At 42.2% G+C, this 25,436-nt stretch overlaps 1 protein-coding gene across 3 annotated transcripts; it reads right to left on the bottom strand.

The window, feature by feature from the left end:
* Positions 1-1,722: 1,722 nt before the first annotated feature.
* Positions 1,723-23,836, bottom strand: mid1 (midline 1). Of its 3 annotated transcripts, XM_070976336.1 has the most exons (11): positions 16,840-17,059; positions 14,252-14,973; positions 11,764-11,823; positions 8,481-8,576; positions 7,751-7,858; positions 5,422-5,570; positions 5,214-5,341; positions 4,476-4,619; positions 3,748-3,909; positions 3,444-3,651; positions 1,723-2,899 (listed from the first exon to the last, which is right to left on the bottom strand). In XM_070976336.1, exons 2-11 carry the CDS (start codon positions 14,915-14,917, stop codon positions 2,551-2,553), a joined length of 2,070 nt encoding a protein of 689 aa, XP_070832437.1. In that variant the 5' UTR covers positions 14,918-14,973; positions 16,840-17,059; the 3' UTR covers positions 1,723-2,550. The 3 variants fall into 3 exon arrangements, with proteins under 3 accessions (XP_070832437.1, XP_070832439.1, XP_070832438.1); XM_070976338.1 differs by lacking the exons at positions 11,764-11,823; positions 16,840-17,059 and adding an exon at positions 23,662-23,836; XM_070976337.1 differs by lacking the exon at positions 11,764-11,823 and having other exon boundaries at positions 16,840-17,058.
* Between the last annotated feature and the right edge of the window lie 1,600 nt (positions 23,837-25,436).

Genomic DNA, 25,436 nt, shown 5'->3' with positions numbered 1-25,436 from the left:
TTTCATTGAATTGTATTTTTTTGTTTTTGTATTTCCAAGTGTCATATTGGATGGAATATGTTTGTTGTGTCTTTTCTTTTCTTTTCTTTTCTTTTCTTTTCTTTTCTTTTCTTTTCTTTTCTTTTCTTTTCTTTCCTATACTTATTTTGACAAGTGTGTTTGCTGTGTTTATGTTGGTTATAACATATTCAAATGAAATCAGTCACTTCATAATAAACTTTTCATGCATAAAAAACAGGTTTAAATTGTGAGAAATAAAATCCATAAATAAAAGGTAGACCACTGCGGAACAAAATTGCGTTATAATTGTTTCTAATTGTCTTGATAAGTTACTCACTTGACATTAGTCTTATTTAATTTTCTCCTGACCAAGTTCTTTTTATTCTATATTTTCCTTGAACTAAATTTGCCTCACATATCATCTGGGTGACAGCTGAAGCCCACGATACCATTACTACAAAGTTAACACCACAAGAGTAATAGACCAAAGGGATAGACTGAATTTCTGGGTGGGACAGATATAGCCTATGGCACCATAATCATTAATCACAGAAAGTACAGATCCAGCAGGTGGAGCCCTGGGGCACATTTTAATACCTCAAATTGAGATTTTCATTTTTAAAATTTTTTTTCATTATGTCTGCAGATGAGCTTCTTTTCTCTAAGTACTCTCTCAGAGTAAAGAATTTCTGTGGCAGTCACACATGCAAAGACAATTCCTCTTATCCTCCAACATACAGAGGCTTGACTGTAATGTCTGCCAGCTCTGCTAAGGCTGGGCTTTTTTTCAGGCATGCAGGATGAAAAAGCACAGGAGAAGAGAAAACAGTGTCTTTGTTTAGTCGTGTTCTCCTAATGGAAATCAGACACTGGACAAATATGTTTCCAGCTTTTAGTTTCAATCAGTTAGAAGTGATGAAATGTTGCAAACACCTCACAATCAATGGGGCCATTGTCTTAAGACGAAACACTTGAAAACTCTTTTCTTCAGCATGTATGTGATAAAGTGATATAAAATAGAAATGGAATTTTGTTTTGCACGATACTTTTGTGGTCTTCGGGAAAAAAAACATTAGTATCTGACTATAATGAAAACCATATTTTAGTTTCAATGTTTTTACAAAATATTCTATTCTATTTCTTTATGGAACTGTTATATTCATTTATATTTTGTTAAGGGCTAAAATTACAGTCAAAATCAGCACTATGTAGCAACCAATTCTGATTACACGAATGGCTTTCACTATGTCTTCACACACAGAAATGTGCACATCTCAAAACTCAGCAATGGTCCTGGTGGCATTACAAGGAGGAGGTCATGTTCATGTGTTACAGCTCGGTCTGCAGGGTGTCTCACGGAGGAGGTCACACAGAGTTCAGGACTTTTTTTTTTCCTTTTTTGCTCTTGTCTACTTTAGTTGAAAGGAGATGCTGCAGAATTCAAGCCACGTTACTCCGGAACAAAAAGAGATGTCAGAGCAAATCTTGTCAGAAGTTGTATTTTGGCTCAGTGTAGGTCAGAGCGAGTCCTGTAAAGCAACACTTTCCTCTGTGGTGGTCATGTTTTCTTTTCACTGTCGTGTTGTGAGAGCTTGTTGGAGCTTTAATGAGAGATCAAGTATAAATGAGTGTAAACAACAAGTGCGCAGCGTATTAAATTATCATATTACAGAGAGACATTTTTTAGCATGCGGCACGTCAAACAAATGAAAAAGACAATTCACGCAGATAATCAAATGAAGTCACTTTTATTCCATCTTGCCAGAGAGAAACTTAAATGTGAAAATTGAGACAAAGACCTTCTTTGAAAGAGCTACAATGAGGAGATGAATAATCCCATAATTCTGAACTGTTCTCGAGCATTTACAGATAATAAATATTTAAAAACTACTGAATTGACCAATTTGATGTGACATTTTCTAACTAAAACTGTTGTTAACTGTTTTATTACTGATCTGTTTAAGTGCTTTTCCCTGACAAAAGGAAACGTTTGCATTACGGGACAAGTGGCTTTGAAATGCATTTTATAGTGACAACTTCTCAAAGTGCTATGAATTAAAAAAAAATCTTTTAAAAACATTAGATTTAAAATAAGATATAATACAACCTTCCAGAAACATTAAAGTGGGAGATTTCGCTTGTCATTTGCATTTAAAGATTCGTCATCACCTTTTAGAGCAAATGACTAGGAAAGTGTAGAATATGAATTTAGGCAGAAAAAAAAAAAAAAAAACCAACCTGGAGCTTATTTGGAAAAAGCTCCATGAATTTCATACTGTGAGCGAACCCTTAAACCCATCCAGCAGTGTAATGTACATAAATGTGCAAAGCAAAGAAATACATCTACAGATGCTTGTAAATCAGTTCTTAAATAATTCTAATTCATTTCAACATATTGATTAGGATTGTACACCTGTGCCGTTCATTGCATCTCATTCGGTTACTGCTTGTATTTTGTCAACAGTGCGTACGTGGACATCACAGTTGATGAGGTGCAGGCAATCTGGTGTCTTTTTGGGTACACAAGGAAATCCAGCAGGACTGGTTTTGTCAGTTGTTGTAGTCTGTCCCCTCTAAGTGATCTGGGATGGGCAGTCCTGTGAGGATTGTTAAGCACCTGTTCCACACGTTGAACACAGGGCAGACTGGCTGAGCAAAGGCGATGTCAAACGTGTACAAGTGCTGAGAGCTGACGGCGTCGTAGAAAGACAGAGATCCAGAGTCATAGTCCAACAGTATTCCGAGACGCCGCAGGTGGGGCGAAGGCTCGATGGGCATCTCCTTACTGTTGTGACGCACCACCCACGAGTTGTTGCATCGAGACACGACCCAGGAGGCGGAGTTTTTGCCGACCCACTCGTGTTTCGGTGCTGACTTGTATGCAATGCCCACTGCAAACCTGTGGCCCAAAGGAAAAAAGAAAACAATTCACAAATAGAAGCATATTAAACCTGAAACATTCCTGATAAAAGCTCCTGTTGGCATGTAAGCAAGTATAATGTTAAGCATAATTTGGTGTGATGGCATGCTAACATTTGATAATTAGCACTACACACGAAGTAGAGCTGAGGCTAATGGACATGTCATTATTTGCAGGTATGTGGTCATAAACCAAAAATACAGGACAAATTAAGATTTTGATGTGAAGTTACAGAATCACCGCAAGTTATTATAATGAATTCTGTGGGGAACACAAATGCCTGTATCAAATCTCATAGTAATAACAGTTACTACATAACAGCTGCCATTTTTTTCACTCAAAAACTGCAAATGTCAGCCTCTTGGTGGCGCTAGAGCAAAGGTCAGAAGATCACTGAAGATTAAAAAAAAAAAAAAAAAAAGGAAGAGATATTTCAGTCTGGACCAAAGTAGCTGACTGACAGACACTGCCATCCCAGGGGCCATGCTGCCGTCATTGGTTGAAAACAGGTGAATATTTTTACCATGTGCTTCCTCCAATCAGAGCCTCCCAGTAATGGCGGCCACTGTCGATGTAGACATTTCCTGTAACACCGTAGCTGCTGTGGCTGGAGAAGCGGTCCTGACTGTGGCTCTTCTTGGACGACGTCTCGTCCCTCTCCACTGTCAGGTTGTCATGGGACACCCTCAGCTTCCGGTGAGCTGACTTCGGGTCCAACTTGAAAGGCTGACCTTAAAGAAATTGATAGACAAAAAAAATCTAGTTTCTGAAATGTCTTACAACTTTCAGTCATTCTAGAATGAATTCTGTACAGTTGCTTGACATACTGTTGGTCTTGAGTTTCCCTGGTTCGCTGCTGCGGTTTCCAGCCTGGTTTATGGCCTTCACGATGAAAATGTACTTGGTGCCGCACTGGAGCCCGTGCACAGTGTAGTGATTTTGCTTGATGTTTGGTACAATCATCCAGCTATCAGCAGAGTTACACAAACCTGCAGCCCAGACACACACAGAGAGTCACTGGCAAGGAGCAAACATCACCCAGCATTGGAATCAAGAAGAGAGACAATACAGCGTAATTGTATGCAGCGTTTCAGTCTATAGCTGCTATTTTTGACTCATCAAATACAGTCGCGCTTCCACTCATCCAAGTGTGCTTGAGCGCTGAGGCGGATGAGAATGAATTGCTTGATCGAGCATGTTGTGACCTTGTTAGAGTAATCAATTCAAACAGTCTGCTGCTCATTTCAACCCCGAGATAATATCAAGCTTATGATGTGCAGCTGGATGTAAATCCACTCTGACTGAGATGTTATTTTTTCCCCGTATCCCTTCCCAGGCACTGCAGTGTACTTTGTGTCATCTCATTACCCACAAGAGCCAGGACGGAGCTCTCCTCTGCTGCTACAATACAATATTATGTTTGGATGTTGTAACACAGCTCCCAAGCAATTTTAAGTACTTCAGCAAAATCCCTTTCAAATCCCTCCATCATTGTCATGTTTCCCACCACAAACATCAGACTGGGCTCCCACCAGAGAGCTGCATATAGACTTACTGACAACATTCGATTGGCTGGTGAAAATGGCGTACTGGAGTTCATACGACACAACGGAGAATTCATCGTCTGATGTCCAGTGAACTGTGATGGTGTCATATGAAGCTGTGCATAGTTCCTCGCGGATTACTGGTGGATTTGGTGCTGCAATCGAAAAAAAAGACAAACATTGCTCTCTAACTCAGGAATGAACGCTAAGTGGATTTTGCACACAACAATATAAAATCATAATAAAAAAAACCTCACGATATGTTGCAGGGACCAGTGGTGGTAAGAAGCATCATCCATTTGTGTGTTGCTTTTTTTGTATATTCTGACAAGTGTAATTAAGCTAGGCTGCAGTTCCTCCAGCTATTACAGCAACAGCCCCCATGCAGAGCTAAATTGACACTGCACAACGGGCGCCTGAGTGTAAACAATCAAACCTGTTTTATTCAGCGGAAAATAAAGCTTAACTGTGGCCTAACATTTGTGAGCTTTTTTTGCGTTTGCTGTCACTCGCTAACAGGCACACAGTCAAAATATCTTCAATTCACGACAAAGCCTTTAAATCATACAAAATTGAAGGATAAGGTGAGGCCAATTTCAAATGGACTGTTAGGATAAATCAGCCCAACAAATCATGTAAAAATGATCGGTTTGGGGAATTACAGAGCCTGAGTGAATAACTGCCCAAAAGCCCTCATGGCAGCACACACTGAGGGAGCCATGCAGTGCGATACGGTGTGCTTAACTCACCTGTGAGGTAATCCAGGCTTTCTAGCATTTTCTTCTCCCTTGTGAAGTCCAAAGCAAAAGTATCAAAGGTGTCATTCAAGTTAATTTCTGGTAAGAGGATTTGAGAGGATGCCGTTGCCATTGAAACTCTGGAATAAAAGAAGCACATGATTAGATGGGTGACTGTTTTCTACACCGTGTCTGCTGATGGCGTTCTTTCCTCCATCACCTCTCACAGATGCTTTTGGCCGTTTGGAGGAAGCGAGTGTGGTCTGTCTCCTTGAGAGTTTGGTCGGCCTGAGTGATGAGGGAGGAGGACCTCTCGATGCACTGCTTGCAGCTGGCGATCTGCTGGGCGAGTTTCCTCAGCCGCACCGCCTGGGCAGGGAGAACAGGACACGTCGATAGATGAAAAGCTTGATAAATAGCCAATGTACTACCTACTATATGCGGCACCAACCTACCATATGTTCGATTTGATTTTATCTCACCAATTAGAAAATTCCCGCAGAAGAAAATTGGATTTACACCTTTGACAACTGGATTTCTCTGTTGTGTAATGCCCACAAGACTGCAAGCTTCAACCTGTTCTAAAAGCTACACTGGCATGAGAGGCGTATTGGGAGTGAAACATCCCACACAACACTTCCACAGTTACCATCCTGTCCCACATCTGTGTCTCATTGGCTTAGCGGCTGAAAGCAAGTTCAGGACTTGACTTGAGGCACGGGGCAAGGAAGGAAAGAGACCTCCTCCAGAGAGGGCCATGACAGGAAGCAGGGCTGACCTCACTCTGACAGAGCATGGCACAGCGTGCCATTGCCTTTCTAATGGCATCTAACAGGGGAAAAGGATGGGAAATGATTCAAGGGGCACAGCATATGCATATCAAATGTATGCCAGAGGTACTCCACAGCTGAGGACTGAAACTGACCACAAAACAGTGATAAACGCTGCAGGCTGGGGAGTATTTCAGAGCAAGGAGCATCCAGGGAGACCACATGTTTACTGCAACCCTGATTCCAAAAAGGTTCAGATGTGCTAACTTGCTCATCCTTTTTGACATTTACTCAACTGGAAACAGTACAAAGACAACATATTTAATGTCTGACCTCATCACCTTCATTGATTTTTGGAAATATCTGCTTATTCTGATGCAGCGACACTTTTCAAAGAAGTTGGGACAGGAGCAACTAACGACTGGAAATATGTGGAATGCTTCAAAAACACCTGTTTGGATCATTCCACAGGTAAACAGGTTCATTGGTAACAGATGAAAGTATGATTGGGTATGAAAGGGGCATCCTCGAAAGGCTCAGTCAGGATGGAGCGAGGTTCACCACTTTGAACACATGATTGTATAAAGGATATTACTACATGGGCTCAGGAACACTTTGTAAAACTGCTGTCGGTAAACTTGTTCGTTTGCAACTTGGGGGTTTAATTAAAGAGACATATCTAATTAGAATGTAGCAGACAATTAGGAAGTCATCACTGTCAGGTTAAGATCTTATAACCCTCAATTTGGGAAATCTCATGGCGTAATTTAAAAGAACTGCATGCTCCTCTCTGCGTTAACAGAATCTACAGCCGTTGAGTTTATGAAACATAGTCCAAACAAATCAGACAAAAAAAAGCTATTACAGTTTAGTTTCTTAAAGTCAGGCTATGTGACTTTGTTGGCAATTACAGATACATTTCACCGAATTAAGATTCACTAAAGCCAGCTGCTCTACAGACATCATAACTTAACTGAAAGCAAGTCGAATGAGACCCCAAGCAGGAAACAACAAGCATGTCTAACAATGCAATTCAATGCAACAGATCTGCCACAAATTCAACATTTATGATGATGATAATTTTCCGTTTTAGTTCAAACTTTCCAACAGGAGCTAATTCAACTGTGTGTTTACTATTGAGGTTGTAGAAATCCTTGTGCTGTCTGGATTCTGTTGTAATGTGTTTCTTGTGTTAAACATATTGTTTATCCTTATTTCTTCATCCGGATAGTTAGAAGCGTCTTTGAGGATTCTGGAAATACCTTCAGATCAGCAGGAAGTGTCGTTAAATGAACTGGGTTTTTCAAAATATTTCTTTTTAGGATAATCAGATGCTGAGCTCGGTGACTTAAACCGGGGCCAATGTGGGGCATGTTTAACTGCTGCGTCACACTAGCACAAGTAATGAAGAGCAATAAAGTTAGTGAAGTGACTTAATAGTGTCAGTTTCACAGTGTACACAGTGAGTAAGGCTGTAGCAGCAAAACCCTTAATGTTCTGAACTCACTCAGAGTGTGTTTTATCGCTTAAGGATGAAACTTTTTATTTGTAAGAAGGAGAGCATGTTGTTGATTCTTTCACAAGTTACGCAGCCTCGCCTTAAAGTGCAACATCTGTTGGTTTTAACCAACAGCTTGCTGAAGAGCTGCAGGCTCAGGTGTTCAGATGTAAGCTAACTTGTCGGCTGCGTGGGGACGAAAGGTTATCAACAAGCGCAAGGTGATAAACAAACAAACAATGTTTATCAAGACGAAGGTGACAAAAGGTGATAAACAATACCTTTCCCTCCTTTATCTTGGTCGCTATGATTTGTCTTCGCTGCTGTATGATATTAATCAGCAGGTCACACTCCTCCAGCAGCTTGTTTTCTTGCCGCGATGCATTCACCTACACAGAAGTGCAGATAAGAGACAGTCGACATTCCAAGGGTTTCGTTATTCATTTGCTCTGCTGCACAACTGCAGCCTCATTTGATTGTTTCCTTCCCAACACATTACTGACAGCACAGTTAATTTGATGCAAACACCGTGTGACAGAAAAAGCCACAAGAGAGGATCACTCTGCCCCCTCATGATGCGCAGGACAGAGCAGCAATCAGACGACCTTGTTCACAGTTTGTCTTTTTATCCCGAACACAGGCACGATCACAGCCGCTATGATGAACACGTGGCACCCAGCGATGACTCTTTTTTACTACGGTGACACTCGAACGTGCCAAAACAAGCCTGCTCGCTGACTTTAAAATCTATGTGAACCAATGGTTGGTTAAGCTTTATTATAGGTCTATACATACATACTCTGAAAGTACTAAATTTGGAGCGGACTGTACGCATATTACAGGAATGATTGATCTATAGACTAATGAGCACTTCATCTTGTTGACGTGATGAAAAGCAACTCTCAGATACAGTAATTCATCACTGTGTTAATAATTTAATGAATTGTTGCTCATGAAATGCCACAGGAGCGAGGAGCCTGCACCTGAAAGGGAACAGATAAACAACCTCACCTCCACATGTTGGCAGGTTTGGATAAGTTTGCCCATCAGACTTTCCAAATCACTGGTCCTCTTGATTAGACTGCTGAGGTTGGAATCCAAGGCTTGCTGCAGAGCGAAATTGAAAATGAGTATGTCATTACACACTGTCCCCCGCATCAAACAGTAAACAGCTGAATAAATCTTGGAGGAGGGTTAGGTGAATGGGAACATAAGGACCGTATCTGGCCCGAGTGTAATGGGCACAGGAGAGAACACACAAGGCTGCCTCTGGATATGAGTGGCCACATTTCGGGCTCGGATCAGCGTAGAGCCCCCCAGTCCTCCCTGTGTGCCAAAGATCCCATCATACTGCCTGCTGAGGCCACGGAGCTTAGCAGAGCATCTGCCAGTGATTTGGACAACTAAACCCCGGCTGTGTTAATCACTGACTCAGATCAAAGGCTTATGTTTCAAACTTAATCTCTTACTGTAATTGGGTAGCATGATGACTGCTTACTGTGCAGGACAAAATATCTTGTGATATAAAGTGCTACTCTCCTTAAATGAAAGATTAATATGTAATTGCATTTAAGCGCGCTATCAATGATTTAAGTGAAAAGTGCAGTTGGAACAAAAGAGAGGTGTGTTTGAATCTATTAATCAAAGCCTTAATAATATATGTGAATGCATTTGACATTTTTATGGTCCAAAAAAAAAAAAGGTCCAAGGTGGATTTAATATTCAATTCATCTCCGTACGATGAAAGCGCAAACGTTGGAAAACGCTCCGCTTCGACATATAATTGGGAGCATTGTGGCTGATTTCACATGATGAAAAACAAAACATTGAAAACAGTCAAAAGGAGAGAACAAACTGAGAATAAAAGGCCTGTAAAGGTGCAAGGCTGGCGGGTAGACCTCTTTCAGCTTAGATGGCCCACATTGTGATTTCATAAGGCGGGTGCGTCACTCTGCACGAAAATAGCAGAGGCTTTATTTTACCACCCTCACAAATATGATTTATTTAAATGGAAGGGAAAGTGATGAAAGCCATTTGGGAGTTGCAGGTACAGGTGAGGCGAGTGCAGACCTTTGAAAATGGACACATGGAACATAACGCATGAATCAAAGCTGATGTTGAATATATCCAAATGTATATCCGCTAACATTTTAGTGCACTGTAGTTCTCAGAGGGCCTAAAGTGTGGCTCTTCCTGCAACATTAACACCCTTCATGTGTTTAGACAGCTCTCTCTAATGGAGGTCTCTTTTCCCAGAATCATTTCAAGCTGATGAGAGGAAAGAATAGCAGCTTCCTTTTGTACGTGACTGCTTCTGGTCCCACACCTTTGCTTTGGCCAGTCTCCCTTCCTTCCTCTCACGGTCCTGACAGGTCACTGTCAGGACTTGGAGTTTTATCCTGTGTCAACATTAGAAATTGGATCCATTGTCAGAGTTTGTCACTTCATCCTGTCAACACCACAGCGCCTGTGGTTTGTGCCTTGTTGGAGCGGCTGTTTTAGCTTTCACTGAATCAGACACACACATCAAAGTGTGCAAACTTTTTAGCTAGTATCTGTCAATGCACTGCATTAAAGGCCCAATTAGTATTTGCCATAGACAGCGTATTGTAGACGTGTTCAATGGTAGATTCTCCTCTGATCATAATTTCAGAGTCTGTTGGGTTTGTTTGACTATTTTAAACAAACTCTGACTGCTTCAGAAAAGATGAATAAATTAGATTTATTTTGGTTTGTAAGACATTTTGACACCAGGCACATGATGTAAATAGTTACATTTATCAGTTTCAGTGTGCTAGTATTGTACTGTCACACTGTCATGACTAAAACGCACATGTTGTCAGCACAGAGCTGCTGCTAATGTTTTTAGGAACACCTGAGCCTCACCTGCTAGAGCAACTCAGCATGTCTGCTGGGGAAAAGGTTCATTAAAAGACTTGTCAGTCAGCGTGGGAGCGAAAGCAGGTTTCAAACCTGTTTTCTAATTTAACCTTTCATCAGACACAATGCAGTGTGGCTGCAATGATGCATATGGCCTTCTGTTAAACAGGTTAGCCGACAATAGTGTTTATATACGGCACGGCAGGTCACCTTCGAATGAAATGAAAGCAGATGAAGAGGAGTCTTCTTTGTTCGGGAAAATCCTAAAGTGCCAGTGTCATGACAATAACTACCTATTTTTCACTTAAAATGCAGTTCAGTGATCAGCACTGTCACCTCACTAAAGGAAGGTCCTGGCTCTGAGTTTCATTCCTGGTGCTTTCTTTGTTAAATGTGCATGTTCTCTCTGTGTTTACACGAGTTTCTTCCCACAGCTCGCAGCCGTTCAGCTCAACTTCAGTTCAAACTTTAAAAAGCCTGTGAGGGTTTTGTCTGTTTATATAGAAGCCCAGCGACAGACCTAGCAGGGGGTTTTCCTGAACATGCAATGGGCAAAATGTTCTCCCTTTTACCCACTGCATGTTGGAATATGCTCCTCTGACCATAAAAAAAGGACGAATTGCCATAAATGATGGATAGATAAAAGTAGACATAATACCAGCCCAGGATCATGCCACATAATGCCAGCCTGAAGAAATTACAGCATTATACATGCTTGCACACACATACACACACTCTTTACAATGTCACAATATCCCTTTGTGTGGGAATGTCTGAGAAATGGGAGGCACTGTGACTGTAAACATGTGTTTGGAAAAAACAGCAACTATGAACAAGCTCAGCTGCATGCCACCTGGGTCCTGTCCTGCGTGCCCGAAGGAAAAAAAAACAAAACAATTTCTCTCTAAGATGGGAAATGCTTTTTCCTATGTCACTGGAGGCATCTAACAAAGCAGCTCAGTGTATGTGATATGAGGTCAACACAGACAAATGAAAACAGGAATTGGTAGAATATATCCAATTGTACGGTTACATCAAGCAGCTGAAGATATTATACATAACAGAAAGCGGATCATAGAGAAGGAGTCTCTTAGAAGATAAAGGATAAAGGACTCTATTCATCTCAGCACTCTGCTGACTTTAACCACAAGCAGAATGTGCTTATTAAAAGAGAAAGAACAATACATCAACTACTGCTCCGAATAATGAAAACACAAAGCAGTATACTATAATTCTCTATAATTACCATGTCTCGTTACTACGTGGCTGACCTGCTGCATTGAGAGAGGCATTTATTTGACATTCTGTTGGTTTCCAAAGGCTGAAGCCCCTGAAAAGCCACACTAACTTTTAGGTCTTCCCATTAAACTAAATCTCTCCCTGAATGTGGAATTGAAGAAATGATGCTGATCACCTGGTGTGCCTCCTGGTGTGAACGATCACGCCCCACACAGAGAAAGCGGCCAGGAGATTTCTGCACAACGACAGCATGATCAAACAAAGGAGATTAAGGTTAAGAGCGGTCCTCTGAGCTATCGCTGCAAAATGCTGCAAAAGGTTGTTTGCATCCCTGATCCACGGTGACTAAGCATTGTGAAAGAGAGGAGCGGGCACAAAAGGGTTTTGGAGGGTTACTTGTGATACAATAACACCACCACCCCCACTTTTGTGAGTCATGCACGGACGGTGTGAATGTTTGTGCAACACAAAGCAAACCATCATTTTTATTTCATGCAGTGGATGCCTCGCTATCCCCAGGACACACTTCAAGATGAACTGAAAGACTAAAATACCCCATATTCTGATGATTCGAGGCCATTTGCCTTCCTTAAATGGAGTCACATACAGTAGATCTAAGCGAACTTCATATTTCCAGGTCAAAGTCTTCACAATAAAGCTCCACTGCATGATTGTCTTGATGTAGACTATAAAATGATCCCAAGAGGTTGCTGGAGACCCACAGCGTGACCTCGCTAAGCTAGAAATCTCATTCTTATGATAGAAGCTGATTCACGTCCATAATGGAGGGAATACAGAGCCACCTTTTTATACGCTCCAGCTAACAGCCTCCTCTCATGCCTTATTGATATTGGCCCATCTGCTCAAAGTGAGCAGTTCCTCTTAACCTAAAACTGTGAAAGTAGTTGGTGGCAATGGGTGCCTTTCCATTTAAGGCTGGCCAAGAGAGAGACAGCCTCTACCTCACTTCATTTATACTGTTTGTCAAAGGCTTATGTATGGCTGCCAATTCAACATATTTTTCACTGTAAACACATCCCATGAAAAGACCAAAATCAAGCCCCAAGCCCATACTGGACATGTAAATCTTTCAAAACAAGTCATGAATATATTGATTACATTTTTTAAGAAGCCAAGTTACTGCCTTTAAACAGCTGGGCTCTGTATTGTTTCTCAAACGTCTCTCAAAAAGCGCTAAATAGCGTCTTGGTCTGGGACAATTTTCAGCCACAGATCTGGTACGCTTGCGAGTATTTACAGCAGCAGGACGGTTTATGCGGGATCGACTGAAAATAAACAACAGTGCCGTGTTCATCACAGTGAAGGAGCATGTCACCCAGTGCAACAGTGCAGCTCACTGATGTGCCTTTGACAACAGTGCAGATCTGAGGCAGATATAAACGCACTCTTGTCTTTTCATAGGATTTGTTGACAATAAGAAAAATACAGAATATCACCAGACACACACATAACTGTAAAATTCCTTTAAATGAGGAAGTTATTTCTTAGGTTTAGCTGTTTCATATTGTTTGTCATGTGAAGTTTTAAAGACACTGCTTGCTTCAAATTTCATTTGCAACAATAAACACAGATGCGTCTCACTTGGAATAACATTATGCAGTGTTAACTTATTTGTGCTTGCAAGGACCATCACAGTTTCTGAAGTGGCTTAAATCATTTGCATAATTTGTTATTCACACAGTGGTCTGATTTTAAGTATTTTCAACAAAACAACAGGGTTGGCGTTCAATGGCATTTCATCAAATCCGAGTTCTTCACTGAATCTCATTAAGTTTAAGTTCTTTCATCATTTGCAAATAACTAAAGTTAAAAAACTTCAAGATTCGGTTTAGATCAGGACTGAATGATGTGCAAAAAAAAAAAAAAAAATCACATTGCAGTTATTTTGACAGATTTTAGTGAGAATGGTAATATTTGCATTTCATCTTCACTAAGAAAAAACATTTTTTTAGCCTCAGAGCTTAAAGAATCTGTGCATTTTACCGACCAGGAGCCGAATCCAAAATTGAAAAGGCCATCAGAACCCAACCCTGCAAAACAATGTTAAAAGTTTTTGTTTCTTTTAAAACGACTGGCTCAGCTAAGCTGTACGGTGAAAAGCAACTAATGAGATTTAGCATTATCATCACAACTTTTCAAGATGTGCTGATGAACTTATGTCTGCGCACATTTTTACATCACTAAAATCAAGCAACACAAAAACTTACTTGTTCTTTTTTCTAAAATTTAAAGTCAGCACATTTATTAGGAGACTGTCTCATTAGAGCTTCATTGATAAATCAATCCAATCAAAACAAAATCAATCGCCTGTTTTGATAACTGAATCGTCGTTTCAGTCATTTTGCTGGTTCCAGCTTCTTAAATGTGAGGATTTGCTGCTTTTCTTTGTTATTTATGGAGCATCTCTGGGTTTTGGACTGTTGTTTGGATGAAAGAAGCTATTTGGAGACGTCACTTTGATGAAAAGATAATGAAAATAATCATTACTTGCAGGCTTCAATGTCATACTGTGATACCAGACTGAAAAGAGGGTTTGAAGAAAAGCAGAAATCAGCTTTCAGTGTGGCTAAACTCAGTAGGCACAGCTGTCTCCAGTGCATCATGAATCTCAAGCATTCCTCTAAGTACAGATCATATCTTACCTTGAGTTTGTCATATCGCTCGCTGAGGGCTGCCACTTGGTGGTCCCGGTGTCGGCCAACCAGCTTACACAATGCACAGATCAACTGTTCATCTGTCACACAGTACATGTTGACCTTCTCGTCCTCGTGCTCCAGACACATGAGGCCTCGCAGATGGGAGTCCAGCAAGGGCTCGATTAGACGGTGGCCCGTGAAAGGCTTCTTGTTGGGGTGGGTGGCCTTGAGACACTCGTCGCAGTATGACACCTCGCAGGTGACGCAGGTCTTCACGGCATCCTGCGGAGGGTCCTGCTCACAGAACTGACACTGCACCCGGTCACCGGGAGATGTCATGGCTTTGCTGTCGGGGACGGCTCGCTCCCGCCGAGTCTCGTTAGGAGAGTTAGGTCCGCTTAGAGAAGCCTTCTGGTAGCGGTCAATGATGTTCTGTAATGTAACGTTGCGTTTCAGTCCCTCTAGGCCCCTCTGGTTGAGGGTGATGACATATCGACAGGTCGGGCACTGAAAGGCGCTGATGGACTGAATTGGCTCGCTGGGCGTGCAGTGTGACACCAGGATGCGATGGGCACAGTTGAAACAAAGGCTGTGAGCGCAGGGCAAGAGCAGCGGGTCCTCAAAGAGCTCCAGACAGATTGGGCAGGTCAGCTCCGACTCCAGTGTTTCCATCTTCAGGCAAAACAAAGTGGGGTCGTCAGCGAAATCCAGGGAAGCTGATCAGCTATCTGTAAAGACAACGCAGAAATGAATTAGAAAACGGTGACAGGTATGAAAAGAGGGAGGTTGTATCTGCAATTATCATAATGATCGAATACTCTTTCAATTATGTTTCAAGCAAAAAACAGTCCTTTGTTTCAGCTTGTCAGCTGTGATTTTCAGCTTTACTTCATGTGGTAGGATTTGGATTTTGAACTGTTGGCTTTAGGTAATCTTAACACCAGCCTTTTTATTTTATTTTATTTTTAACTATTTTCTGACATCCAATAGACCGAACAATTAATCCATTAATCAAGAAAATAATCTGCAGATTAACTGAAATGAAAATCACTTGCAGCTCTAATGTCCACATTTAGACGTGAAGCTTACGTGTAAACAATACCTTAAACAGATATTATGCACATTCTGTCTCTATCATCAAGAGCTTATGACAATAAAAACAACACATCGCTGTCTTGAGTTTCATTAGATTTTCATTGCAAGCTGAATATGAAGACATGAATATAACTATTAGCGTTTGCATATATTTGTAAGAGACAGCTGATTAGGGAAATGAAGCATACTGTACAAATAATAGATGCAAGCAGCAGAATACTCACACATGTGCACATACTGACGTGTCTGCATATTATGCGTACATCAGACATGTAGATGGTCTATTTGGCTGAACTTACATCTCAGAGAATGCAGCAGCGTCTCATTTTAATTTGGCACAGGAATAGTCTAGCCTGTCCCCATGTGTTCCTCTCTATACTGTAGTCCGCAGGCCAGCAGGCCAGTGAGGACTGACAGCTCAGCCAAGCAGAAGTCTATTGGCCTGCTTGCTGATGGCTGGGGCTCCACACTATCGCAGACACTAAGCCTTTGTTCCCGGCCAGTCAGACACCCCAGCTGCGAGTGGACACACTGTGCTCACAGCGTCTCTCTACGTGAACTCTCTACCTCCACTCATTATGTGTGAAGAAGGCAAAAGCTCATTATCAGGACAGTCGGGCACAAGTAGCCTTTTGAAGTTGTGAGGATACAGCAATTACCTCTGAGCCACAGACCTGGTTTTGTTCTTTCCATTCTATTCAAATCTTCACAGACACTCAGCTATCCCACTGTACTGTACAAGACAAGAGGCAATTGTTGCACTTGTCTCCGGTGACGACTGTGATGCATCTGCGGGCCTTTGTTTCTTTGCTATTTTGTTCTTTACAGACAAAGCGGTGAATGCAGGTGTCTAGAAGTTATAAGAGAGGATCAAAGACAGCCTGTTCACTGTGCAAACCCCCCGAGCGTTAAACAAAATATGTTGAACATCAAGCCTTTTGTTTTCTTTGTCATTTCATCAGTCATTAACATATTCTCTTTAAAATGTCAGATACTCTTTTATGCACTTTATTTCAATTTCAGTTCTAAACTACCATACGTTTGCAGGGAATAATTCATGCATATATAAGTAGCCTAAAAGCAAAGCAATCTCCACAGAAAAACCAAACTGTGGCACATAAAACTGCTATATTACTTGTCCAGCATTTTTTAAATTTGCGTGGCATTTGCGTGACACGAGACATCACGTCATTTTTAGCAAAGCTATCAGCTACAAAACAGCGGTGTCGCACAGGTCTCGTCAAACAGGTTGAGTCCTTACTCCGGCTGGGCTGTCCTAAATACAAAATGCATAAAGAGCCTTGTATGACAAACACAATGCAAAGATGCTAATCCTCCGATGTCATCGCCTGTGACACAAAACACCCCGAAGTTACAGAAAGCTTGTAAAACAACAGTGTTGCAAAGAGTCACTGCCAACTGCATTACTGCAGCCCCAAGTACAGTACATTATGCACTCCTGAAAGCTCTCCCATTCATACACAGTTTACTTTACCCACCGATGGATTTCGCCCCACTGTGCACTGCCGAGACATTTCTGCTGAGGGAGAACTTCTGACCTAAATCATGAAAACATATTTATGACAACAAATGCACCAGCCATAAACCCCAGCACGCTGTAGAGACGGGCATCCAGATGGCACAAGTCTTCACAGCCCCAGTAATCCTGCAGCAGAGCTGTCATTAAGCAAGAGATTGAGCAAGAGGTAGCAAGCACAACAGGAAAAGTTGCCCGACAATTCCAGGAAAGCCAGCTCCACCTACAGCTGGAGCGCTGGCCAGTACTGGAAGAAGAGAGAGAGAGCAGACAACAGGGAGAGAGAGAGAGTGTGTGTGTGTGCGTGTGTGTGTGTGTGTGTGTGTGTGTGTGTGTGTGTGTGTGTGTGTGTGTGTGTGTGAGAGAGAGAGAGAGGGAGAGGGAGAGAGAGAGCAAATAAGCAGAGGCACAGGATTGTGCACAGCCCCAGCCCATGTCCTCACAGGCAGGTTAGTGTCCTCTCAGCCCTGCCCATTCAGAAATTCAAAGCATCAGGATCAGTTTCAGGTTTCCTTGTGTGACCGTCCCCTCTGCTTTCTAGCAGCACAATGCTGTGGATCGGGACTTTTCTTGGCAATGCCACCAGGGATTCAAAGAGGAAAGCTGAAGACACAAACACAGCTGAGAGGCCGTGTGAGAGGCAGCGAGACTCAACCGGAACGTGGGACAGAGGTCTGAAATTCGGCGATGACGTGGAATAAGCAAATGACATCACAGTCTGTGTCTCCAGAGGCTCGGGCCTCACCAGGGTCACATTTCAGAAAACCGTCTCGCTCTATAGATGGGAAAAGTATAACTATCTTATCTAAGTATCTTATAAAAGCCCCTTTCAACTTCCTGACAGCCAAAACTGAACGACAGAAAGCATCCTCTCTGACAGACAAGGCTACAAATGAAGACAGACACTACGTTAACATCATCTGCTACATACAAGCCTGTCCCAGTTGGCCCTCATGTGGGAATCACCGAGGTACCATCTGCTTACCATGTGCCTCAATTTCCAGACACACCCCCGCCGCGCTCCATTTGAATTCTGCTGTCATTCAAAGGAGTCCCCAGAGTGACTATCCTCTCTGAGAGACAGATACACACTGTAAATATTAAAGATGAGCTAAAGTTCACACAATGCGGTGGCTGCTTGGGAGATGCAAGTGGGAATGTGACTGGCATTCCCCAGGTTTCCCATGGCATTCCCCAACTGGAATTTAGTACCATGAGATCAAACTCCTGCCTACTCCCCCACCTCCCCTGCTCGCTCCTTCGCATTTAAACAGGATGTGCTGACAAAATTGATGTATTGGAAGGCACACGTCTACGCAATGCAAAGTTTTCCACACGAGGCTTTGTGTAGGTAAAGTTTCACTACCTTTAGGGCCGGTCCATATCGCATATCCAATCCCATCTGGGTATACTTCAGTCCTGATAGAGAGCGTATTGATATGCTGCTGCACTTTGAGGCTACATAAGAAACGTTAAAATCAAAAAGCGTGAGATGCGATGACCAAAGAGATTCATAGTTCACTTCATTCAGCTACAGATAAGCTCAGAACTGTAATGCAGCCATTAAGACAAGAAAAATGACAAAAGCTACGCCATGGTATATAATAACCAAATCCCATATAAACAGCCAGAACAACAGAACAGTTAATATTATCTGTTTAATGTTAATATAATTGCTATTAACAGATATGTTTGTTATGGATTAATATTTTGAGGAAAAATCCAGAAATAAAAGATTTATTATTATTATTAGTATTATTATAATTATTATTATTATTATTATTATTAGGCGGCACGGTGGAGCAGCAGGTGCGCGTGCCTCACAGCAAGAAGGTCGCCAGTTCGATCCCCGGGTCAGGCGGGGCCTTTCTGTGTGAAGTTTGCATGCTCTTCCCGTGCATGCGTGGGTTCTCTCTGGGCGCTCCGGCTTCCTCCCACAGACCAAAAACATGCTCATTAGGTTAATTGGTGACTCTGAATTGTCCTTAGGTGTGAGTGTGAGTGTAAATGGTTGTATGTCTCTATATGTTGCCCTGCAATCGACTGGCTATTGTATATTAGAAATGAAATTATAGCTGATAAACAGAGCTGGTAGTACAAAGCCAAATTGCTGTCATTGACTTAGTTTTGTCAAGTGAAGCATCTACACAGGAAGAAGAAGAAGAAGAAGAAGAAGAAGAAGAAGAAGAAGAAGAAGAAGAAGAAGAAGAACATTAACATGAACAAGAAGAAAAAGAAGAGGAAGAAGAAAGAGAAAAGGAAGAAGCCAAACTTTTTACAGTTTCAGAGGAAGACAACTTGATTGCACTTTACAGTACGTGTTCTTCAAAGATGCCAAGAGGAAAGAAAAAGTCTACCAGACTTACAACGAATCTTACATAGTGATGTGGTTAGGTCAGAGGTCATGGAATATCAAATCACCCAGCTTTGCTCACTACAGCTTAGCGTTCACCCAAGGATGTGCAAGAACTTTTGATCAAAATGCAAAAATTTGAAAATATTTATCTGTATCGGCCATGAGAAGCATTATCAGTTATCTGTATGGGCTCAAAGAAATCCATATCTGCATTCCAAGAAAAATCTGCATTTACATTTCACAGCAGCTTGAAGCGTACGGGTTGCACAGCAGAATCACGACTCTAGGTGCTTCATGGTGACTATCAGCATGGCAGCTGTGAGATGTGCGCACTCAACTGTGTGACGCTTTGGCAGATGATGAACTTGAGCACCACCTTAACACGAGTGGTTTTATTTGATTAGGAAGTAATGGGTCATTTAGGGATGAAACAATTACAATGTCTCAGATAGGAAGACAATTACCTGCTCAAGCGTCTTCTAATCCTTTTGGTTATGCTCTTTCATCACCTTTAATGATGGCTCTTAACCATGTATTCAGCCACTGAAAGAGTATGATCGCTCTTTGTCTTCTCTCCTGGGGCAGACACCTAACATATTTATCTGTAATCCTGTCTTCACAGCGTGGCTGTGACCAATGTGTGGCCTGTTGCTGCTCCCTAAAGCAGCCAGCTCAGCAGCGGCCCACTCAGGCCTAATGTGATTTACAGCTGTGGCAGCACCAACCAGCTGATCAGACTGACAAATCTACCTGATCTGCAGCTGCACACATTACTGAGATTAGCTGTACCAGGCCTGGCCCTGACCAACATCCATTCTTCCAGTTATTTCAATGATTGTGGAGGGCAGTTTAATTACAAATCTAAACACCGAGGCTACTGGATTAAGAACTCATCTGTCAACCAAAAGTATGACTTTTTGCTGTGAACTCATCTGGCAAACTGATGCTTACAGACACAGAATTGTTCTGAAAGTAAAAGATAACTCCATTAAGGAGGAAATGGCACTAAAAATCAATAATGTACATAATGTTTGGAGCTAATGAGTTTCTTACAGAGTGAGAAGTGGAAATAGAGGCTTAAAGGTCAGCCAAACAAGCTCTTCCTATCATTTCTCTTACTGTCTGTGCTGAACAGGTCTTCCTGGTCAGTGTCACAAGTTGCACCAAAAGGCTCATTTCCTCTCCGTGGTTTGGCAGGTGGCATCAGGAGGAACAATAATAATAAAAAAAAATCCTCCACTGTATCCTTTCCACAACCACAGGAACTCTACAGAATGTGGCTTTCCAGGCATGTGGCCGTGCGCCTGCTGCTCACTGAGGACATGACTCACCGAGCTAAGACTATAGTGCAGATAGAAGCATCTCGTTAACATAAATGTGCACAAACCAGCTGCTGGCCTGCGTGTCCGCCCTGCCTCGTGTGTTTACAGCTCTTTGTAAACGTCATTCAACAAGAATGGATTTTATTAATGCGGGGGAAAACGGTCAAAGAGCGACATCGTGTGGCGGATTTATAAACTGCAGCAAAATGTTGACGCTTCCTCGCTCAGAGGAGACCTTTCATGCTTTACAAATGTCAACAAAATTACATGGAGACATTTTGCAGTTCTCAGTGGAAAAAAAAATGCTATAATTGAAAAGAATATGGCAAATTGAATTTAGCCTTAACTGTGCTGTTTTTGTTTGCACTTTTCCCAATTTTACAAGTAGTTGCGACAACAATCATAATAATTATTGTCATAATCATCCCCATCCTCACTGTTATCACAATTAACATTCAGAAATCTGCCCCCTCAGCTTACCCCCACTAAAAAAAAAACAAAAAAAAACGATGCAACATTTCTTCATGAAGACCTCCACATGTGTTGCCATGGTGACAGCTTGATATCTATTTGTCACACTTGTGATCAAAGGCAGACAGCAGGCGCTCTGGTGGGAAGATGTCTGGCATTTCTCCTCACAGGAACAAGCTAAGTTACTAATTAATAAGGGGAACCACAGACCTAACTGCAATGTCCCAGTTTATCTGTGCCACAGCTTGGTGTGAAACGACTCCTGTGTGTGTGTGTAATGCATGTGGGCCCATCGCAAACTGTGTCCAGATGTACTGCCAGGGGAGGAGAGTCTGTATCTTTTATCTTATCAGTGGGGTAAATGGTATTTTGTGGGCCACGAGGCTAGCAGATTGTGGATGAAAGGCTGGTTTTTATCTCCCTCGGTAAAGGTAATAAAAAACTTTTATGAGAAAAGGTGACTCTGAGACGAGGAAAAGAACTTTCACTCCACCATCATGTTGCAAGGCACAGTCAAGTGACTGCTCTTACAAATTCTAATGTATTGTTTTAGATAGAGTCCAGTTAGGTGCATATACATTTCAGGAAATTCTACAAAGTGCACACCGAATAGCTGCTTTGACACTGGAAACCTACTTCGGCTACTCCCACTCTCTTTGACGCTTACAAAATCCCCCTCGGCCTTCTCACTTAGTCATCTTATCTCCCAAGTATTATCCGCAGTTCTAAACATGAAGGAACCTGTGAACACAACAAGGCCAAACAACCTCAGCACTTGCGCAGAGCTGTGCCTGGAGGCCTGGAAACAAGTGATGACTCAGTGTTTTGGTAGCAAAACATAGAGGCTCAGTAACACAAAATACAGACTGAGTCAAGAATGACTTACCCGCCACATGATTACATCCATAAACAGGCAAGAGAGGAAAAAAGCCACCTTTAAAGTCAGCCAGTGTTGATATTTGGACTGTGCCAAGCTGATCCAGTGCAGCGCTCTGAACTTTGAGTGCAGTGGCTCGTCTCTTCTGCTCCCTGTGAAGTTCTGACCCTCTAACCCTGTTCTCCACTGAAAAGCAGTAGGAGGGTCGAAACTTTCCACCCGTTCCTCTGCTCTCACTGACGACTGTACCTATCCCATCTATACACAGAGGGCTGCAAATTGTTGCACTGGCCAATCACACAAGAGGGGCAGGACTTCAGCTGGTCTATCACTCAAGGCTATCAGAGCATGGAGTGTTGTCACAACTCCCAACAAAGCTTTGGTTTGTCATCCTCAACTGAACTTCATCCAAAGAGCTGAACTGCACACCACAAAAACAACATTCAGCGCATTGGTAACACATTCTGTCTTGAGTTTTGCATAATTGGTATTATGACATGTTAAATTTATCCTCGGCAAACTCTGAGCTACTGCAGCTGGAAATGTGTTTCACACCCAGGGCGAGATTCAATACGGCTGATTGAAGTAGTGCATAAATAAACACAGTAATCAATGACGAGAATATGCTCTCCAGAAAGGACAGTGTCACTGTGTGTCCAAGTTAATGGCCTAATGCACTAACGTGACAGCAGAACAGACAATCCGCTGTTTTTGCCACACAGCTACCGTGTTCTGCTGGCAGCTGACATGTTCCCCACAGCACAGACAGTGATCAAGCAAACCTCATACAGTCGGGGGACTCAGCAACCTTATTTCTCAGAGCGAATCCACCCTTTTGTTTTTCCATGTGAATACACCGAAATGGAAACACACAGGAATGCAGTGTGGTTGCGACAGTTGACTCAGATAGTGTTGAAAGTTGTCTCAGATTGTTGGCACCACTCTTTGGCTACGTGGAGAACGTTCCCAACACAAACATGTGCTGGCTGACAGGACTGGCATCCAAACAGCGGTGCTGATCACTTAAAGTTTGATCAGTGTCTCAGCTCTGGATGCTAGCCCACGATCACTGTTTAGCTATGAGGTTTGGGGCATTCAGTTAGAGGCCGGTACCTCAGATGACCTTGTCAGCGACATCGAGTCACTGTTCTTAATAAGGTATCTCTGTTTAAAGCAAATGTTTATGTTTTGTGGTAAAACCACAGCACATAAGGCATGGATTGGTTTGGATTAGTAGCAATCCAAAAAGCTCTGGCAGGACTCCTTGTGTTTCATTTTAGCCTGCGGGGTTCAATAAAATATGGAAAGAAATGTGAGAGCAATGAAAACAACTAATATTTGAAGGTATGTTAAGGCAGATAATGACTTGAAGTAACAGAACACTAATATATTAGTAATTGCATGAAACTCAATGCAAATGCAATAGTTATGGCTGTATGTACATGTGGAAACACATGCAGTGGAGCCTAAAAAATAATTCAACTCAGTTGCAGAGAAAATTAATAATAATAAAAAAAAAAGATCATAGCTGCAACATAACATCGCCACTGATATTTTGTTTTCATTGTGATCTCCACTTAAATCCCAAAATAATTTGCTGAATTTCAAACAAATAGACAAAAAAAAGCATGCAGAAGACTGCAAAGCATGTTTATTTTAGCAAGGCAAAACTTTCTCAAAGCCTGACTTGAAAGTCTAACAGATACTTAAAGGGGACTTTTAAAGTGTCACCTATTGGAAATACAGATGATCCCTTACCTCTCAGTCTGTTAGTCAGTCAAACAGACAGTCCATAGTCCGGGTGACAGATGAATGCAGAAATAAAGCCCAGAAAGAGATGCTTCTAAAAACACCGGCTTTCCTCAGAAGCCTCCCTTTAGCTCCCACTTTCTGTCTGGGGCTCTGCTGCTTCGTCTGTCTCACCGCTATCTCTGAAATTCTCCTCACACAGCCTCTTCTTCTCTAATCCTCTCTAAAGGAAGCCGAAACTGCTCCAAATGGTTCAACCAGGCGCCGACTTCTCAGGCTTTTCCCTCTTTGTATTATTTTGTTGGCTGGGATCATTAACTTACTCCCATGAGAACATAAGGAGGTAAATAACCCCCCTCCTTCCTGTGGGAGGCTGTCAATCACAAATGATGATGAGGTGGTGAGGAGGGGGGGGTGGTTGCTTTTGGTTGCCAAGGAGGCACTCGTGATTGGCCACCGGGGAACAGAGGTGCCCTGCATGACAAATGGGAGCGCTGGGATGGATGGGCCTGCAGAGGTGCTCAGCTGAGGTTATGTGCATATTTATAATAGACTCATGCAGCTCATTCATTTACATGTCAAGAGAAAATAAAGGCATGGAAATGAGCGGCCAATCAAAGCTGACTTAGCAAATGTCTTTTTAACACGGCTGAATTCATGAAAATGTCTTTTGCGTTGTACATGACTAACGAGCTCAATGTTAGGGTCAATGTGAAGAATCCCAGGATCTTTAAATGACTCTTTGGTACAGTCTGGTCACCCAGTGGGGGGGCTGGGAGGAAGGCACAAAGCTTCCGTTGCCATGGCGGTGTGGCAAGAGCAACGATGCATCTTGGCACTCCAGCCAAATGCCACTCTAATCTTTTCATTGGCAAACCTTCAGCTGTCTCTTGACAGCTTGTTTGTTTCTCAGTCAAGCCTACTGCTGTCTGTCACTCTCCAGTTCCTTCCAACACCTCATGCCAATCTGAAATGCGGCAGCATTTTGTAAGGAAAGGAAATGTGTAAAGACGCTGTTCACAAGAGAAACTGTTTGTGAGATGGGTCTGCTCCCACTGGCCACGTCTAAACTCTGACAAGTAAGGAGAGACAAAAGGCAAATTAAGCATGACTTCAGCTGTGATTCCTCTAATGGATTTGTAAACAGCACAGCACACATCCATTTCCGATGTAAAACACTTTCAGCAGTGCTAAATTATTCTCACATCACTCCTCAGATGTATGCCCCCCTCCTCAGTAATTTACAACAGCAAGAAAATCTACAAGACAGTGTTATTGCCTCTGCCCAAGGCCACACATTGCTGTATATCCATAAATTGTCTGTGAAATAATGAGATCGCTACTCAGTTTCATTTCAGTGCAATGAAATGCCATAAAACTCATGACATTTACATGGATTGCAGAGTCACGCTGACATTTGAGGCTGGTGCTTTTTAAAGGTGAAAATGGTTTGCCACTCCAGGGTCAGTCCAAAGTCACTCCCCTTTCTGAACTGTAATAAACATTAAGTGGGGAACTGTCTGTGTCTGGTTTAGCCATTCCAAAAAAGAAAACACGTCTAGGCTGCGGTTTTAGCAGATGTTCCCACCTCACCCACTGGAAACCCAACCTGAGCCTTGATCCGGGCTAACGCATAAAGTTTCTGTGGGTTCTAGTCCTGAAAATGGAATGAAAAAAAAAAAAAACACTGTTTGTGTATTCCTGTGCTTCAGTGACAATTCAACTTCCACAAATCAAAACAAATGCAATGATATTGCTTTAATCCAAATATTTGACATCTGCTA

The sequence above is a fragment of the Chaetodon trifascialis genome, chromosome 12, assembly GCF_039877785.1.
Source record: "Chaetodon trifascialis isolate fChaTrf1 chromosome 12, fChaTrf1.hap1, whole genome shotgun sequence".
Taxonomy (NCBI): Eukaryota; Metazoa; Chordata; class Actinopteri; order Chaetodontiformes; family Chaetodontidae; genus Chaetodon; species Chaetodon trifascialis.
The sequence above is the reverse complement of the archived record's forward strand: the minus strand, read 5'-3'. Positions and strand labels throughout refer to the sequence as shown.